The following is a 13,305-nucleotide window of genomic DNA, read 5'->3' on the forward strand; positions in this document are numbered from 1 at the left end:
TTTAGATGAGGAAACTCAGGCTAAGAAATTAAGAAATTTGCGCATATTTGTACAGCCAAGTGGCAGAGCTAGGATTCAAACACAAGCAGTGACTCTGGAGTCTTTACTCTTAACCATTATACTATACAGCCTATATAGTGCTTTTTCAGTTTTGTTTTTCTTTGAAGGAGTTTAGGACAAATATTTAATGTGTTCTAAGGTTGAGATGGAGATTATGTTCCCTTTTTTTACAAGTGATAGTAATGAGGTACAAAGTATAGAGACTTGACCATAATTATGGAGGTTTCTGATAAGTCCTAGTCTCACCAGTCAGCTTAATCTCTTCTGAAGACGTTTAGGAGGTATCAGTGCAGCCATCCTATCTGTGCAGATATTTAAAATATTCTTGTTAGTATGATTCACCTTGATAATTTGAAGTGAACAATAAAGATAATTCAAGAAATTTTAAGTTTTGATTAACACCATTCAGTTTTTTCCTAGAACAGCTGGAGACTTGTAACAATGGAATGTTTTGAGGATCACGCTCAACTACATATGTGCTCATAAGCCTATTATTGGATAATTTAATTTCAGTTTATAGTCATAATCAAGAATTGACATGTTTTTCCTAATGTGTTCAAAACTTAAGAGTTTTTGGCATAAAAGGAATTACTAATAATCAGGAAACAAAGTTGTTTATTAAGATTTATGTCTCTGTCTTGAACTGAATACCTGTTTTAATGCCAGAATCTTATAGAAAGTACATAGATGTAAAAACTGAAAATCACAAATATATAAAAGTCTTTAGTCAGGTATTTATTATAAATTAGTTATTGTGTAATGCCTCATGCACCTTTGTGTATCGTCTTATGGTGAGTTCACAAGATGAATGAGATTAAAAAATCTTTTAATCTTGACATTTTGACACACCAGAAATTTAACAAGTATCAAGTATACAAAAATAGGTACTTTGTTTAAAATTGTCCTTAATTTTGTCTTTGTTCAATGTGTAAATCTGCTCTGTGGGTTAGCTCCACTACTTAAGGTAATAAGGAATGTACCAGGTTCACATTCCAAGGTTGTCCCATATATTTTCACAGTTAAATAAACTTCTAGCCTAGAATTTCAAAATATTGTCCTGATCATCTACCATTAAATTTTAGCTCTTCAAGGAACTTTTAATGATCATTGGTCCAAGCTTTTCCTATTAGAATTAAAAAAAAAAAAAACTACAAACAGCTCTTAAAAGCTAAATTTGCTTGTCAGTAGCCTCAAAGACAGTGGTTGAACTAAAACTAGAATTCTAGAAGAATGCAATGTTTATTGTTCTTTCCTTTCTTCCTCTAATACTAATGGTTTACAATTATGTTTTTTTCTATTGAGTTATACTGAAGCTTCATGATTGTTTTTCATCATTTATTTTATTTCTGTCTTATACACAAACTGTCAAATAAATGGGTTGGGTTTTAGAAGAAAATTAACAATAATTCTTTGGGGAAGTTCTAAGTTTTTTTTTTTTAAATAAACTAAGGAGTCAATGTAAGCTTTCATTACAGCAATCTTACAAAAATAGTCATAGTTCTATTATAGTCTTGACTGTCAACTTATGGCTAGATATTTAAGTATATCAATGTAATATGAATGTTTATTGTTTTCCTCTGAATGTTTCAAGTTAGACAAGTACCAAAGGAAAGTGTAAAAATATTTCATAACAATTACTTTGTAGATTTGTTACCATGACCATATGAAAATTCCAGTCTGTTTCTAAGTGTGCTTCTGTTTATATCAATCCACGTGGCTTTTATAGGCATAGATTGGTAGTATGGATAATGCTAGAGTTGTAGCCATGGTATAGCCAGTCATGTAAGCAAATCATCTAGTAGTATGGTAGGTAGAAGATAGTTAAATTGAGAGCAGGAAAGTTAAAGGGACAAAGGTATTATTTATTGGTTTGGCCAAAAAGTTCGTTTGGGTTTTTCTGTAAGATGTTATGGGGAAACCAAACGAACTTTTTGGCCAACCCAGTATTTCCCACATGTTTGTTAAATAAATGTGAAGAGTTCAAATGCGTGGTTATGGAATGGATCATCTTAAGACAAAAGAGAATAATCAGCTTCATATTGAAATAGGAAATTAGAATAGCAGCCTTTAGACAGTGTCATTCTGTTTTTCTATTTTAGGGCACAAACATTAAAATGGAATAAAGTTTTATTTTCTCCCAGGTACCATGTGCCTTGTTATATCAAGTCTTGGTTCCTTAGTATATAGAGAGGTAGTAAATGAACCATTTGTTTCCATTTGTCCATCTTACTCTTATTTTTCTAGGTAGGCATTAGATTGTAATAAATGTTTTTATCTTGAACAGGTAGACAGTCCTGGAGGTAGAGAGATGGGCAGAAATAGAAGAGGTGAATATGTGAGGTGATTAGACCTGAGCTTATCGAACAGATTAAAAACTGAGTAAATGAATTATTTTTGAGAGACTGAGAAATTAAAAACAATTGAGTTAAAATTGGAATGACTGGTTCAGTGTAAAATGTAAATGTCTAAGTTACATGTAGGTATGTAAAATCTGTAGTAGTATGTTTTTCAACTGCCAGTAGTAATTTTATGGTTGCTATTTTTATTCTAATCTCTTAACCTTTTTTCTTAGGTGGTATCATGGAAAACTTGATAGAACTATAGCAGAAGAACGCCTCAGGCAGGCAGGGAAGTCCGGCAGTTACCTTATAAGAGAGAGTGATCGGAGGCCAGGGTCCTTTGTACTTTCATTTCTTAGCCAGACAAATGTTGTCAACCATTTTAGGTAAGTCTTTATTCGTATTATGAGGCTACATAGTGTAGCTATTTTGCTGTAGTATTCATAAATATACCTGCTTTAGTGACATTTAAATAATGGAGAAAGAAATGTGTTTTCAATTAAATGATTTAATAAGTGATTTAGAGTAGATACTATTGAATGCTTACTTTTTTTTAAAAAACAGTATTATTGGACTTTTTTGTGCTAATCATAAGTGTAGTTATCACTTTTAAAGTATAAAGAATTACAAAGAAACTTTGAGTGGTAAAGCAGAAAGAAAGGAAATGTATACTTTCAGACCACAGAGTAACAGAAAATATAGAAACAGTATTTTAAGAGTGCAGTTTAATTCATTTTAGCTTCACTGTTCTGAAACTCTGCATTCATTTCAATTAAACAGGCATCTAGATTTTCAAGTACAGATATCAAAGTTTGTATCAATATATTTACATATATTATTGTCTTTGATTTCATTTTTATGGGAGCCATTGAAAAAAATTATCTAGTGCCTGTAAAGTTAACTGATAAAATGATTGTATATCCTTAATTTTCAGATTTTAAAATAGACTTTAAGAGTACTGTCATATCACGTGTAAAATGTGAAATTATTATTATACTCTGTAAATATTTCAAGAGATCTGTAAACTACTTTTAGCCAAAGGAAACTAATTAAAATTGCTATTTTGTCTTAAATATGGAAAGTAAGAAGAGTTATCTGAGGATGGATTTATAAATATTTTAATGAATTATGTAATTGAGGTTTATAAGTCAGAAATGTATTTCATATCAAATGCATACATATATCTTTTCAAAAGAAATAATAACCTCAAGTAATTTGCATATGGTGAAGGTATTAATAAGTGGTATTTTAATATAAGGATGCAGATAAAGGAAAAGTATGAAAATTATCGGTTTATAATTTACATGGAACTTGGTCTTAAAAATTGGTTATAAAGGTTTTTGTTTTACTATATTTTTTTTCCTGTACAAATAGGATTATTGCTATGTGTGGGGATTACTACATTGGTGGAAGACGTTTTTCTTCTCTGTCAGACCTAATAGGTTATTACAGTCATGTTTCCTGTTTGCTTAAAGGAGAAAAATTGCTTTATCCAGTTGCACCTCCAGAGGCAAGTAAAATATCTTTCAAAACTTTATTATTTCATTTTACTAATGGGTTTAGCTCTTGTTCAGTTTCTCGTGACGTTTATTGTTATATAATTCAAGATTTAATTCTGGTTGTAGTGTCAGAGCATAACTGGCAACTTCTTTAAAAAAAGAAAGAGTAATTTTTCTGTTACTTTGTATTTAAGTTACTAGATTTTTTTTATCGTACTGTATGGTGATACCCTAACAAATATTTCTGAATGAATGAGGAGTAATTACTGATATCATAGTGCTAATGCTGAAGTTGCTGCAAGATTCTGAAATGTCTTCGGAATCATTGGAGAAAGGTTACTTTATATGTTGCGTAGTGTATTTAAGATTAAATGATAACTCATATTACCTGATTAAAAACATATTGGTTATACTGTTAAAAGAATTTCTGTACAAACAACAACAAAACAAGATGAGCATTTCCAGAGTTTGGGTATTCAGAGCTTCAGTAAAAAATAGTTTGAATGATCCTACAGAATTTATAACGTGGAGTTTTACTGGCTTTAACTTTGTGTGGACATACCCAATTTGACTTTGACATAGAAAGGTTATCTTTTGTAAATCAATTTTTTTTATGGTTTCTAGCCAGTAGAAGATAGAAGGCGTGTTCGAGCCATTCTCCCTTACACAAAAGTACCAGACACTGATGAAATAAGGTATTTTATGATATAATCTCGTTTATAGGCATTTGAAACAGGCATTTGAAAGACTGAAAATTTGTTGCTCTTGGACTAGGAAGGTTTTGGAAATTGAGGAAATAGCATCCAGCAAAGCATGCCCTTAATATTGAGTCCATTGTTCCTGTCCCCCTGTGTTGGCTTATCTGTTCAGACTGTGAATTTGGATCAGAGAGGCCACAGTGAAGATGACAGGAGAAATAACTTAGCTTTCATTAGACTATCTGTGACAAAGTAAGGAGAGTTCTTATATATAATTTGTTTTTATTATTTCTATAGAATTTGATTTATTATATAATTGGATAATTATTATCAAATTATCTGTATCTTTCTATAAGTTTAGCTTTCTGATAGAAAATTTGTTTATTATTGGTAAAATGTTAAGGCTACTTTGAATAATTACTGATTCTGAGTTTACAGCTTCTCATTGAAATCAACAGCAGTATTTAAAATGTAGTGATAACTTTTGGGAGGTACTAAAAATTTCTGGAAATATGGTATTTTAAAAAACAAAGATTCAACTATCTGAAATCTCCAAGTAGGCATTCCATTTTTATATGATTGTCCTCAAAATAACTTCTCATTTAGTTCTTATTGGCACACCTTTTTTTGTGATCTAAGCTGGAAAAGCCAGTGAAAGAAAGAGAAGGGAAAGAAAAACAGCACTGAACTGCAAATTCGGGAATTTTGGGTAATTTGTAAATTCCCAGTGGGATCATCTAGGACAGCAGCTCTCAAAGTGTGATACATGTAACCCTGGGGATCCTTGAGATCCATTCAGATGATTCATAATATCAAAACTATTTTTATAATAATACTAAGACATAATTTGCCTTTTTCACTGTGACATTTACATGATGGTTCAGAAGCCATGGATAGTAAAACTGCTGGTGTCTTAGCACAAATCAAGGCAGTGGTAACAAACGTATATCGTTTTTCACTGCCCCATGCTTGCAGTTAAACAAAAAAAGCCAGTTTCGCTTACGAATGTTCCTGGTGAGACAAGAAAAAATATTTGTTTTATAAATCTCAACCTATGGCTACACATCTTTTTAATATCTTTGTGATGAAATGGGACATACTCATAAAGCACCTCTACCGTGTACCACAGTTCAAATGTCTTGAGGAAAAGAGGTGCTTTGAGAGCCGAACTAGCTGCTTTTTTTTTTTGTGCACATCATTTTCACTAAGGAGAATGACTGACAGGCAAATTACGGTTATTCAGACTTGAATATCTGACTTTTTAATTTTTTTAAAGAACAAAGTGAATCTGTTACTTCAAGGGAAATAACTGGCAGTATTTGTTGCCAATGACAATTTGAGCTTTCGAGGAAAAATTAGTATTTTGGAGACCCTATATTTGCCATCAGGAGTTTGACAGCTTCCTAGATACTTAATGACTTTTCTGATGAAATGGTGCTGATATTGAAGAATGTGATGTTTTGATACTGTATAATGTGTTTATATCTGGATGATCTGCATAGCTCAGTGAACCAGTATTTTCTAAATGATCAATGCATGATGTTACAAAATTATGGCTGGGTAAAAGATCCATTCACAGTGCAAAATAGACCAATAGAGGTTATTAGAATGGTACAGAAAGTTCATTGATACATAGTTTTAGATTCCACATTACAACCAACCTCCAAGAAAGTACCACTAGTCAAGTTTTGGGGTTAATGTAATAGAATATCTATAATTATCTGAGAGGCTATTAAAATACTCATCCCTTTCACAACTACATATTTGTATAAAGCCAGATTTTCCTCGTATACTTTAAGCAAAAAAACCATATAGCAACAGATTGAATAAAGAAATGGATATGAGAATCCAACAGTTTTCAGTTAAGCCAGACATGAGATTTGCAAAAATGCAAGGCAATAACATTCTTATTAAACTTGTAAAGATTATAATTATTTTTCATTTTTTATGTTACCATGTTAATAGGGTATATTATTATTTTAAAAGGAATTAATAAATATTTTTAAACATTTACATTTTAAATTCTAATATGGTAATTATCAATAGATATAATCCAAGTGAATAAATGAAAGCCTGTTAGGGTATCACTTTTTAAAACTGTGAAGGGGTCCTGAGAGACCTTCCAAAAATTGAGTACTTCTGATCTAGGAGGATGAAAATTTAAACAAGAATTAGAATGACAGAAATATGTATGAAGTTATGAGTCTTTTTAAATTTATATATACCTGAGAAGTGTTTTGTTTTTTTTAAAAGTAAAAACATCTGAAGATTAATGAGATTTAATAAAGCACTTTAACCTGTTTTGAGGAAAAATGCAAAATAATGCATAATTAATCTTAGGATTATGATGTTTCTACCAGTAAGCTTTTTATTTTTCATGTTTTTGTTTTTTGCATCATAAAAAGTTTGTAGTATAGAAACAAGTCAAAATTTAAAAAAAAAAATCTTAAGACTGCTTTTGACCAAAAATGAAACTTGTCATTTCTCATTTCTCTGACTTCTATTTTAATGTATTTATTTAGGTAGTTGGTTCCGGAAAGGAACAATTTATACTTGGCTAAGTGGTAATGTCTGCCCCCTTTCAGCTAGTGAAATACTGGTCATTGTTAAGAGTTGTAGAATCAAGGTAGAATGCAGTATTCTGTGCTTATTCAAAAAGAGTGCATCTGAAGCATCGTGTACAAGTTTTTATCCTTGAACTAGTCCAAGTAACAGTGAAGCTTCAGATATTTTAGAGAAAAACAAAGTTTTCAAAGGTATGAGAAGAGATTTACTTACTATAACTTTGGTTTGTGAATATTAAGACTTAAAGGAAAATTTATTTTAAAAATACATATATATTACAGATAGGGATATAGATACAGGGTCAATGGTAGCATCCAGTCAATCTTAAAACCTTAAGCACTCAAAGGCATTTGTTCAAGCCTAAAAGGAAAAGTTCAAGGAATTACTGATGGTTTTATATTGATGACATACATCAACAACTTTTTAATCCTGTGATTGTGTGGAGGTTGAAAACATCTAGATTCCAATGAAAAGAAACTAGATTGTGTATACATCCCTCCACTCAGGTATTGGTAACAGCAAAAACATGCATGCATTCTCATTACGTATACCCCTTGGTACCACTTTCGGAGAAAGAATGCTATACTTGTTGGACCATGGATAGCTGAGTGAAGTAAATAAACCCTAACGTTTTTTATGAGAAAAATGTTACTCTCATAAGCATCTGTGTGATAAGGCTAATTATGCTTATTTAAAATAAACTTCTTCTAAAGTAACCTTATCTTGTATATGTGGAATGAGTTAATATTTAGTTTATGTTTATAATTTTATGTCTAACCTATATCTGAAAGAGTAATAACATTGAAACTTAAATTTTAAAGTTCAGTTTTCTTGTAGTTACACCCCAAAGCCTGTAATATATGTATAATTACTGTTTACATAAATTCCAGTTTGAATCTCTAACAATAATCCAGTGATACAGATAGTATAGGTACCGTTATTAAACCCATTTTATGCATGTCGAAATTAAGATTCAGATAAGTGTCTTTTACATTGTAGATGATGACAGAAACAGGACAAAAATCTAGAGTATTTGACTTTAACCCCTTGCATTTTCCAGTATCATATTATCTCTGTGAGGTGGTATATAATCAATTAAATTTCCATGTTTAAAAATTTTATTTAATTTTAATAACTTCATAATTGCTATTTTCAGTTTCTTAAAAGGAGATATGTTCATTGTTCATAACGAGTTAGAAGATGGATGGATGTGGGTTACAAATCTAAGAACAGATGAACAAGGTCTTATTGTTGAAGACCTAGTAGAAGAGGTGGTAAGTTTTGTTCTTTTCTTCTCCTTCTCAGAATTCTAAATACTTTTTAAATTTTGGAACTTGTCCATAATCAGGGAAATTAGCTATGGATATATTTCTTTTATGAAAAACCTCAATTCATAAGTACAAGTAATTTTTCATTAAAACGTATTTACTGTTGGTAATGCTATTTATTTGTAAATAGCGCAACCAAGCTAGCATGTTTTAATCTGTGGTTGCCAATTTTCAGGATGTTTTCATGAGTTTCTAAGAATTAAAAATGTATTAACATGTGTGCTTATTTGTATCCCTTTTTGTCTTCTTGGTCTTCCTTATAAATGATGTTATGTCCAACTGATCATGGAATCTCAAATGGTTGCACGTTTGCTTTCAAACTCTTTATCTCCCAAATATATGTATAATTTTCTAGTAACCTTGGAAAAATGGAGTTATATTACACATATATTATCACATGGTTCTATATTTTGAATATTTCCCTTGTTTTCAATGTCATCACAAAATACATTATCAGTAGTCTTAGACACTATATATAATCGTGTTTGTGCATTTTTAGATACAGATCAGCGTTCAAGCGGCATATGCATTTCAGATACAGTATTGAGTATCACTGAAACATATTAAACATTGTATTATAGTTTTGGAATTCACTCTTCTCTTTTGGATTTGTCCAGCAGGATGGAATGGTTGTCTGTTATTTTTTACAACCCTCAGAGTGACTGTTTTTAAATTATGCCTTGAACCTGGTAATATGCTGAAACGTGTGCTCTGATTATTGTTCCAGGAGGACGGCAGTGGAGAATATTTTTCTTTGCTATTAATTCTCTTGTCTGCCTATTCTGGCAGCCAGATCTTGATATGTAGCAGTAAAACATACTGAGGAAAAGTGGGAGGAGTTGAGGAAATGGTATGATACGTTCCATACTCATAGTCACATAGTTACTTAGTGGAAGAGCTGGGATTAGAACTAATTCCTAGATTAGAATTCTGTACTCTACAGCAAGAGTGATATTTATTCTGTATGGACAGGAAGTGTTCAAACTGAAGAATCTTAACATCTACATTAGTTTTACTACAAAGTTTCTTAGTAGTATGTTGGATTTTCTTTCTGCTGTAACCCCCCTACTCCCATTATTCTGATTATTTAAAGGAATTGAGGTGTAGTTGAACTTTTCTCTCAAGCTCTTGGAACTCTGGGTCAAATTTAACAAGATAAATTTTAATAAGGATAAGTGAAAGTTATCCATTGAATATAGTGGAAAAAAGAAAACAAAAGCCCAGTTTAAGATAAGGAGACATGACCTAACATACAAGGAAAGAAAAAAAAAGGAGAACAAGTTAACAACTCAGTGTGAGTGAACAATGTGATGTGGCTGTTAAAAATGAATATGGTCATACTTTGAATTAGTAGTGGAATGGTTCCAGGTTAGAATTATAAACAGTTTTTACTTCAGTATTTAGAATAATTTTTCATAATGGTCTTCACTGAAACATAGTGAATCCTTGTAGATTGGAGAGCCATTTGGAGATTGTCTAGATTTCAGACATTTGGTTGCTGGATGGATTTAAGGAAGTTCCCACCCTGAAATTCTAATTTTCATTACTGTTCTCCAAGCATATTTGTGTACTATATTATGTCTTAATTCCAGAATGTAAGCTCTGTGAGGATTTTTGTCTCTGATTCAGTGTGTCCCTGTTGCCTAGAATAATGTCTGGCATTAGCAGGCATTCAGTAAATGTTTGTTGAATGAATGGATGTCTCTATGCCTATTCTTTTCCCTCTTCCTTGACACTCCTGCCCTGCTAAACTGCTTTGTAAAATTTGATTCATCTATCAATTCGGCTCAGATGTTGCCCCTTTTTTTACACCCTTTCTTAGGCTAAGTTGTTTCCTCGTGTGTTTCCATAGCACCTTGTTAACTTTATAACCCATTACATTTAAAATTAATTTATTCTGTAAACCTCTTATATAGAGATTAACGCCTTTTGGGCAGGGATAATGCATTTTGTTTTTATGTAATTTGCTTTTAGCATTTTGTAATATAGAAGGCATTTAGCAAGTGTTTGATTTTAATTTGGTTAGATATTTGATATTTGAGTGAGGACCAAATTTAGAGAAGTAAATCCATGTGTACTTAGTTCATTTTTCTACCCTTTCCTTCGTTATTCAGTGGAAACTTGATGCCAGGTACTGTGCTGGGTACTAGGACTACAATTCAACAGATATTCAGTGAAAATTATGTGCCAAGCGTTGTGCTAGTGGTTGTGGTAGTCAGTGTTAACAAAAAATGGCTCAGGTCTTAAGATGCTTATAGCCATGATAATGGAATGAATATCACCTAGTATATCTTAAATAATGGCAATATTAAATAGAGTAGGGTAAAGTTCAAAAGATGAAAAAAGAAGGATGTCTTTTCTATTCAGAGTAAAACTTCATGTTTATGTTTTAGGGACTCAGTGTCTTACTGAGGAGGTAGTGTTTGAGATAGATCCTGCCTAGATGGTTTAGATTTTAACTAACAGGTAGGAAGTAGTGAGTGGAAAGAACATTCTAAGTAAAAAAGAGCAAGCTACAGTGGTGGGAAAATGTAGATTAGCAAAGAAGTAGTTTATGAGTGACCGTGGTATAGATACCTAAAGAGAAATGGTAGTATGAGACAGGAAACGTAGACTTGAGTCATTTGGTAAAGAATTCTGGTTGTAAACTGAGGAGTTTGTGGGCAGTAGAGAGGTACTAAAGGTCTGGTTTTTAAAATTTGTTTATTTTTGTTTGGTTTGGTTTGGTGTTTCTTAATGCAGGGCAAAGTTGCAGTTGAAACTGATGAATCCAGATTGGAGTGGTGGGGTGGGATGGGGCACAGAGATAATTATACTAGTTGGCTGTTGTTAATAGTTTAAGAAAAGAGAGGAGAAGGGCCTGGATTAGCGTAATCACAACAAAGAGAGAAGAGGACTAAGGGGGAGAGTTTTGGAAAGACCTTTCATGAATAGAAACACCTTTTCTTGTATATACATAAATAAATATGAAGGTCAGGGTGTAGATATGTTTTAAGATAAGATTTTATTAATTTTAATTAAAATATATTAATAATTACATAAAAACTGTCTTAATGTCTTTCCCTTTAGGGCCGGGAAGAAGATCCACATGAAGGCAAAATGTAAGTCTGTGTTAACTATTAAAGGGGAAAAAAATATATTGTAAACTTACTAATTGGAAAACTTTGATCTAAAAATATTTTAAAAGAAAATTGATACTTCTTGAGCTGACTTAAACATTTTTTTTTATTTGGCTTGAGTTGATTTCTAACTATTTTCTTAAGGACCTAGTGATAATGAAGGTGGCTTATACCTACATATAACTCTTATATCACCAAACTAAAGACTTTTTGATAAACAGTACATTAATAACATTATGAATGTCATAATTCCTCACATTTTTTTTGGTTTTCTTATTGATTTATTCATAGTATTTCTTGTTTTTATTGCCATTATCTTTTATGTACTTTATGGTTCAGTTTTTGTTTTGTTTTTTTAAAGTCAGAGAGCTTTTCCCCCAAATTATGGTTCTTTACCATATTAATAAGATTCTGCAAGGACTTTATTTTCATAATTTTTTCAGGCTGATTTTAAGTATAAGGGCTAATTCAAAGACCAGGTATTACTACACCTACTACTTGCCACATTCTTATTTTATATTCCTACTGTTTGCTACATTTTTCTCTTATATTCCAGAAGTTATTAGTTGCTTTTATGGGAGATCACTCCACATGGTGTTTCAGCTTTGCTCTAATTTTATTAATGTCCTTGAAGATATTTTTTAGTGTCCTTCTCATCCCTCTTGATATTTATTTGTATATGTTTTCTTTTAAAGGGCTTAACTTCAAAAAAATTTTTTTTTCTTTTTCTTTTCTTTTTTAACATCTTTATTGGAGTATAATTGCTTTACAATGGTGTGTTAGTTTCTGCTGTATAACAAAGCGAATCAGCTATATGTATACATATATCCCCATATCCCTTCCCTCTTGCATCTCCCTCTCACCCTCCCTATCCCACCCCTCTAGATGGTCACAAAGCACCGAGCTGATCTCCCTGTGCTATGCAGCTGCTTCCCACTAGCTATCTATTTTACATTTGGTAGTGTATATATGTCAATGCTACTCTCTCACTTCGTCCCAGTTTACCCTTCCCCCTCCCCGTATCTAAAGGGCTTAACTCTTAATCCAAATTCTGTTTTACTCATATTATTTTAATAAACTGTTCATCTAATATGTTTTCAGTGGAATATTTTTTCTTTCCTTCCTGTCGGCAATTATGGATGGAATTTAAGGCTTGCCTCTCGAGTGTTTGCTTATTCTGAATTCTAACCATTAGAACATGAAAACAAACTGAATACTCCACTTTCAGTCATCTAATTTAGTTCCCACCCTTTCTTAAGTGGAACATATGAGATTTTCTGAGTTCATTTTCCTTATTGTTCTGTGCAGCTGCAAAGTAGGCTTCATCAGTGAGACTGTACTTTGTTGATAGTACTAGTTTGAAGTCTTCTCACTACCTATGTGAGGAGTTGCAAATTCTAATTAATGTTTGGAGGAGGCATACAGATAATGTAAGCAAATGAACTGGGTCAGGTGTATATATTCCCATTTTTCTCAAATTACAATAATCTTGACCTTTCTTATTTTCCCACTTTGATAGCGATCAAGGAACATGGAAATGTTTGGCTACTGTAAGAAAATAACACTGCAAGTGTGGTAGTAAATGGAAACTAACATTTACTGTTTGTATCACAGAAGACTGCAGGAAGTCAAAAACTAGACAGTGTTTGCTGGCAGTGAGGTGACCGGTCTAACTGATGTGTAAATGTGTGTGAGTC

The 13,305-nt window shown here is 32.0% G+C and overlaps 1 protein-coding gene across 1 annotated transcript in view; it reads left to right on the forward strand.

The window, feature by feature from the left end:
- The window catches only part of RASA1 (RAS p21 protein activator 1), a 111,430-nt gene that overhangs the window by 47,050 nt on the left and 51,075 nt on the right, over window positions 1–13,305 (forward strand). Inside the window, exons 2-6 of the mRNA XM_079918105.1 lie at window positions 2,633–2,785; window positions 3,774–3,913; window positions 4,527–4,593; window positions 8,318–8,435; window positions 11,559–11,590. Of these exons, the coding sequence (XP_079774231.1) occupies window positions 2,633–2,785; window positions 3,774–3,913; window positions 4,527–4,593; window positions 8,318–8,435; window positions 11,559–11,590 (510 nt within the window). The remainder of the gene's footprint in view (window positions 1–2,632; window positions 2,786–3,773; window positions 3,914–4,526; window positions 4,594–8,317; window positions 8,436–11,558; window positions 11,591–13,305) is intronic.

Source organism: Stenella coeruleoalba, assembly GCF_951394435.1.
Source record: "Stenella coeruleoalba genome assembly, chromosome: 3".
In the NCBI taxonomy this organism is placed as follows: Eukaryota; Metazoa; Chordata; class Mammalia; order Artiodactyla; family Delphinidae; genus Stenella; species Stenella coeruleoalba.